At 41.8% G+C, this 5,400-nt stretch overlaps 1 protein-coding gene across 1 annotated transcript; it reads left to right on the top strand.

Moving 5' to 3' along the window:
- Positions 1–2,746: 2,746 nt before the first annotated feature.
- On the top strand, positions 2,747–4,518 carry LOC123186449 (probable indole-3-pyruvate monooxygenase YUCCA5). The gene has a single exon (XM_044598214.1). It carries the CDS (start codon positions 2,806–2,808, stop codon positions 4,054–4,056), a length of 1,251 nt encoding a protein of 416 aa, XP_044454149.1. The 5' UTR covers positions 2,747–2,805; the 3' UTR covers positions 4,057–4,518.
- Positions 4,519–5,400: the final 882 nt, after the last annotated feature.

Below are 5,400 nucleotides of genomic sequence, written 5' to 3'. Positions count from 1 at the left end.
TTTCTCGCGTTGAGATCTTTGAAACTATTTCCCCTGCTTCATATTAGCTGACGCTCAAACGAATGTATCTAGCACTTAAATATGTCTACATACATCCGTTTGTCATCAACTAATACAAGACGAATGAAGTAGAACCCATGTTGATATAGCAGTGGGGCGAACAGATTTAGTGTGCACCTAAATATTTTATTAGGGCCAAGCTTTCTGTCCAGGAATAAAAATGGCCTAAAACCACATATCAGCCGGACTTTTACAGGCCCGGGGGGGAGGGGGGATTATCCGGAATCTTCTAGAGATGCTTTTGTGTGTTTTTGCCTTAGAGCGGAATAGGTATTTTTTTCTGTTTTTTTAAACGAGGCAAAAGAGTTACCATTTTCATTGATTAAGAAGAAGTTAGAATTGCCCGGTTAATTAAAAAAAAGGAAAAAAAATAAGGAGTCACACACCAAGCATAGCAATTATATTAAATGATTTATCAATTTTCATTAAATCTTATAGAAAGAGGTATAATTTCGTCTTTTGCAGGGATTTCAGGAAAAAAGTCTCTTGTCATTTTTTATGCTATCAATGGACAGAATCCGAAGACAAGATTACTTATTCTTCGTCTACAAATATCCAAATTTTTACACATAATACTCCATAGATAGTCAGAATTGGATAGCAGCAATTATCAATTTTAGCACGAATTGTTTGGAGGGGAAGTCTACCCTTTTTAATGGAATCGGTCGGCGGAAAACCAGGCTAAAATCAATACAATCCAATCCATAGTATGGGCACCACTAGCCAACCTAGCTACCGACATGGAACACGGAGCTGCAAAGAAGAAAGACATCAATGGAGGAGTCACAAGGGTCATCTTCATCACTGGATACCTCCGAACGGGCGACTCCAACTTCATGAAAAGTACACATGTATATTCTTAAAAAAAAACTGTGGTCATGTACAAGTACAAGTACCTCTAAGTACAAGCATATTAGTTTTAGATGTATAGTACATATTTATTTATTTATTGAGTAGAGTACATATGTATTTTAAAAGTGCGGCACATGTACTTTCAAATAAAACTATATTTATTTTGGAAGTAGACACGCTTAGAAGTGTAAGCCTCTGTACTTTGAACTATAAGGGTACTAATTCTGGAAGTACATAAAAAATGTCATTTTAATTTGTAGATTAATCATATCCCTAAACTCATAATTTCTGAAGGAATTAAATAGTCATAGAAATATTCTATATAAATTCAGAGAGGTGAAACATGAGAAATGGAATCAGTAAAATAAGTTCCGTAATTTTTGGAAGAACTTTGCTTCATCCATTAATTTATAAATGGTATTTAAAACCATTTTAAATCCAAATGGAGTCCAAATAATTATAAGAAAATTATGGAAATATCCAAGGGTGTGTATTACCACTATAATTAATCACCATAAATGTTCAAGACAATTGGATATACACAAAATAGGATTGCTATGTGTAAGCTCTAATTGTCTTATACAGTAATAATGTAAATGCACATTTTTTTTTATTTCCAAGCAGATTTTTAGTGCAAATATGATGGCATGCCAAGACAATTATGCGGAATTAATTCTAAGTAGGTTTTTATTAATTTGGGGATCCTTACATTAGACCACAATATCATCATAAGAAAACCCTATCCAATATTATTCCAATCAGAATGACGATAAATATTAGTTTCTTCAATGTGGAGGAAAGAAAACGAAGGTGCATATATGTGCTTTCACCGGAAATGGTATGGTTCAAGTATTATGTAGCTTAGGGACTCATCACGTATGATGTTGATGCTTTGCTCTTAGGAGATAACTCCTATACATAATATATAAAGTAACAAATTATTATTATTTTATCTTAATTAATAATAGTCATTATACATGATTATATTATTTTGAGCTATCGGGCTAAAAACCGAGCAAGTTAGTGTTGGCTCAATTAAGATCAAATCATTTTTCAGTCGAGCTATATACGACATCCTAGGGAACTCATTTATTTTTTTAGCCGGTCTTGAATATCTACTACTTAAAATAAGTAGCATTCTTTTCTTGCCAGGTAGAACCGTCGGTGTTTTGCGTGTTTTGCTTATCTGGGCGCTAGCATCCTGTCAGTTGTCTTTGCCCTATCTTTATGTTGCTCGCACCATTTGCATAACCGAAAGTTTTAATCAATAATTCTTTTAAGATTGATGTTGCATCGATGAAAGATTGGACCCAATCAATGACGCGTCTACAGCGATATCTCTCTTTCTGTTCCACTTTTTGTATTTTGATTGATGCATGGTTGCGCAGAAAGCCAGAAAGCTCAATTTTTATATAATAAGAAAAGTAAGAGCAAGTGGAATTTCAGTGTAGGCACAAGGAGGTTTGACACACTGTTAGAAACTGGAAAAAGCCATTATCATGCATTAGGCGCCTAGTCCTTTTTCTCTAATACTCCCTGTGTAAACTTTTGTAAGATCGTTTAGATCCTTAAGCTTTCTTCACACATTGAATTGGAATGAAGTTAGACAGAAGCCTTAGCCGCTAATTATCAGATCCACTTTACTATTAGTAAATTAGCCGCAGCTTTGCATGGGCTTTATGCATTAAGATTTGTGCTTTTGGGAACATTTTAAATTTGAGGTGCCGCCGTAACGAATCGCATCTCTCCACCAAACTTCCACTCAGCCTTCTCTCCTATTTAAAAGCCTCCGCAAAACATAGCAGCATTCAGCAAGCTGCTTGAGCAAGCCCAGCAAATTAAGCTCACTCTAGTGATCACTTGTCAACCCGGCCAGGAAGCGAGGAAGCAGCCATGGTGCTCCGCATGCAAAGCCTCAGCCCCCCTCGTCGTGTGTCGGTGGATGGCCCAATCATCGTCGGCGCCGGTCCCTCCGGGCTCGCCGTGGCGGCCAGCCTCGGCGAGGAGGGCATGCCATTCCTCATGCTGGAGCGCGAGGACTGCATCGCCTCGCTCTGGCAGAAGCGCACCTACGACCGCGTCAAGCTCCACATCCCCAAGCACTTCTGCGAGCTCCCTCGCATGCCCTTCCCGGAGAGCTACCCGGAGTACCCCACCCGCCGCCAGTTCATCGACTACCTCGAGAGCTACGCCGCCAGGTTCGACATTAAGCCGGAGTTCAACACCACCGTGCTCTCCGCCCACTACGACAACACCTCCGGACTCTGGCACGCGCAAGCCACCCGCGCGGGCGGTGCCCAGATGGAGTACATCGGCCGCTGGCTCGTGGTCGCCACCGGCGAGAACGCCGTCAACGTCGTCCCGGACATCCCGGGCCTCGGCGGCTTCTGCGGCGAGGTCACCCACGTCAGCCACTACAAGTCCGGCGAGCCATACAACGGGAAGCGCGTGCTCGTCGTCGGCTGCGGGAACTCCGGCATGGAGGTCTCCCTCGACCTCTGCGACCACGGCGCCCACCCTTTCATGGTGGTGCGCGACGCCATGCACGTCATTCCGCGCGAGGTGCTCGGCAAGTCCACTTTCGAGCTGGCCATGCTGCTCGTGGCGTGGCTCCCGCTCTGGTTGGTGGACAAGATCATGATCTTCCTCGCCTGGCTCGTCCTCGGCGACCTCGACAAGCTCGGCATCCACCGCCCGGCTGTCGGCCCGCTCACGCTCAAGCACACGCAAGGCCGCGCCCCGGTGCTCGACACCGGCGCGCTCGCCAGGATCAGGAGCGGCCAAATCACCGTCGTCCCCGGCATCACCCGCTTCACGAACTCCGACGCCGTGCTCTCCGATGGCACCATCGTCCATGTCGACGCTGTCATCCTCGCCACCGGCTACAGGAGCAATGTGCCACAGTGGCTCCGGGCAACGGACTTCTTCGGCAAGGACGGCTACCCAAAGACGGAGTTCCCCAACGGCTGGAAGGGCCAGTTTGGCCTCTACTCCGTCGGCTTCGCACGCCGCGGCCTCTCCGGCGCCTCCGCCGATGCCGTGCGCATCTCCAAGGACCTCTGCCAGCTCTGGAAGGAGGAGAGCAGGCCCGCAAAGAAGGCCGGCCGCCCGTGCTACAGGAGGTCTATCTCCGTCGTCTTGTAATTATCTAAGCAAGCTTTCAATCTAGATGTTCCTCATGTGACTTGGGTCCTGGAATTGTGTGGAGAGGGTATTTTGGGGACCGGCTATTGGTAAGTTGGCTGAAAACAAAACTTGGGTCAGTGTGTAAGTCGATTTCCTTTTTTGTTTTCTTAGCCTGTTTAAGTTGATTTGCTCTCAGCTGACAATACGTGCGTACAACGTTTGACGCAGGGCCTTGATCCACACACACATTGGGTTTATCTGCTCGCATGCACGTACGTGCCATCCTGTTTGGTATGGTTCATCACGTGTTATGTTTGTAATCACAGTCACCGGTGTTTAGTTACTTTATTACTCTATCTGTCCCGAAAAAACGCTCTTATATTATGAAACGAAGGGAGTATTACATTATCGCCATTGCCCAGTGTCTTTCTATGCATACGTGTGGACGCTGGAAGGTTAAAGATAGCCTTTTCAAATGTGTACGGGTTGGTATTAGCCTTCTAATACTTGTGAGTTCTTGTCTAAGCTATGTACCTATTACTCCCTCAGTCTCAAAATAAGTATCTTAAAATTAATACAGCTTTATACTAGAGTTAGCATAAAATTGAGACACTTATTTTACGATGGGGGAATATTAGCTAATAATGCATGCACACAAATTCCAAATCATATATAACTAAGGCTCTGTTTGATAGCAAAGTATTTCCTAATTATTCTTATAATATCATATTTTATGCAGACATACAACAATGGAATTTAGTGTCATTGGTATTACCCTTAAAAACAAAGAAATTGATACACAAACATAAATAGAAAATAAAAAATGTTTTCTAAGGAAGAATTGTGGCATTAGTATTTCCCTTCTAGAAGAAAGAAAAAACAAAAAAGAAAAAATTTGCACACAACTTACATAGAAATTGTGCTTTTTTAAAAAATGCAGGAATAAGCCGAACATAGTGGAATTTTTAAATAATGAAGTTCCTTAAGAAGGAAATGATTTAGTGGTATTGGTATTACCCTTACAAAAAAGAAAAAGAAAATAGCAACAAAAACAAAAAACATAATAATGAAATTTTTCTAAGAAATAATGAATTTGTGGCATTGGTATTACCCTTTCATACGAAAAAAGATAAAAATGTTATAATTTACACACAAATTGCACTTTTTATAATATGCAAGAATAAGTATAAAATAGTGGAACTTCAAAAAAATGAAATTTCCTAAGAAGGAGTGAATTTAATAGCATTAGTATTATCTATAGAGAAGAAAGAAAACGAAACACAAAATAAAATAAAATAACAAGAAATGAAGGTTTCTAAGGAAGAGTGAATTTGTGGCATTAGTATTTTTCTTCTAGAAGAA

This window comes from Triticum aestivum, chromosome 2A, assembly GCF_018294505.1.
Source record: "Triticum aestivum cultivar Chinese Spring chromosome 2A, IWGSC CS RefSeq v2.1, whole genome shotgun sequence".
In the NCBI taxonomy this organism is placed as follows: Eukaryota; Viridiplantae; Streptophyta; class Magnoliopsida; order Poales; family Poaceae; genus Triticum; species Triticum aestivum.
Note: the sequence above shows the minus strand (reverse complement) of the source record. Positions and strands in the feature narration are given on the sequence as shown.

Coding starts and splice junctions, on each gene's coding strand:
- LOC123186449 (XM_044598214.1), top strand. CDS start 2,806: ATGGTGCTCCGCATGCAAAGCCTCAGCCCCCCTCGTCGTGTGTCGGTG.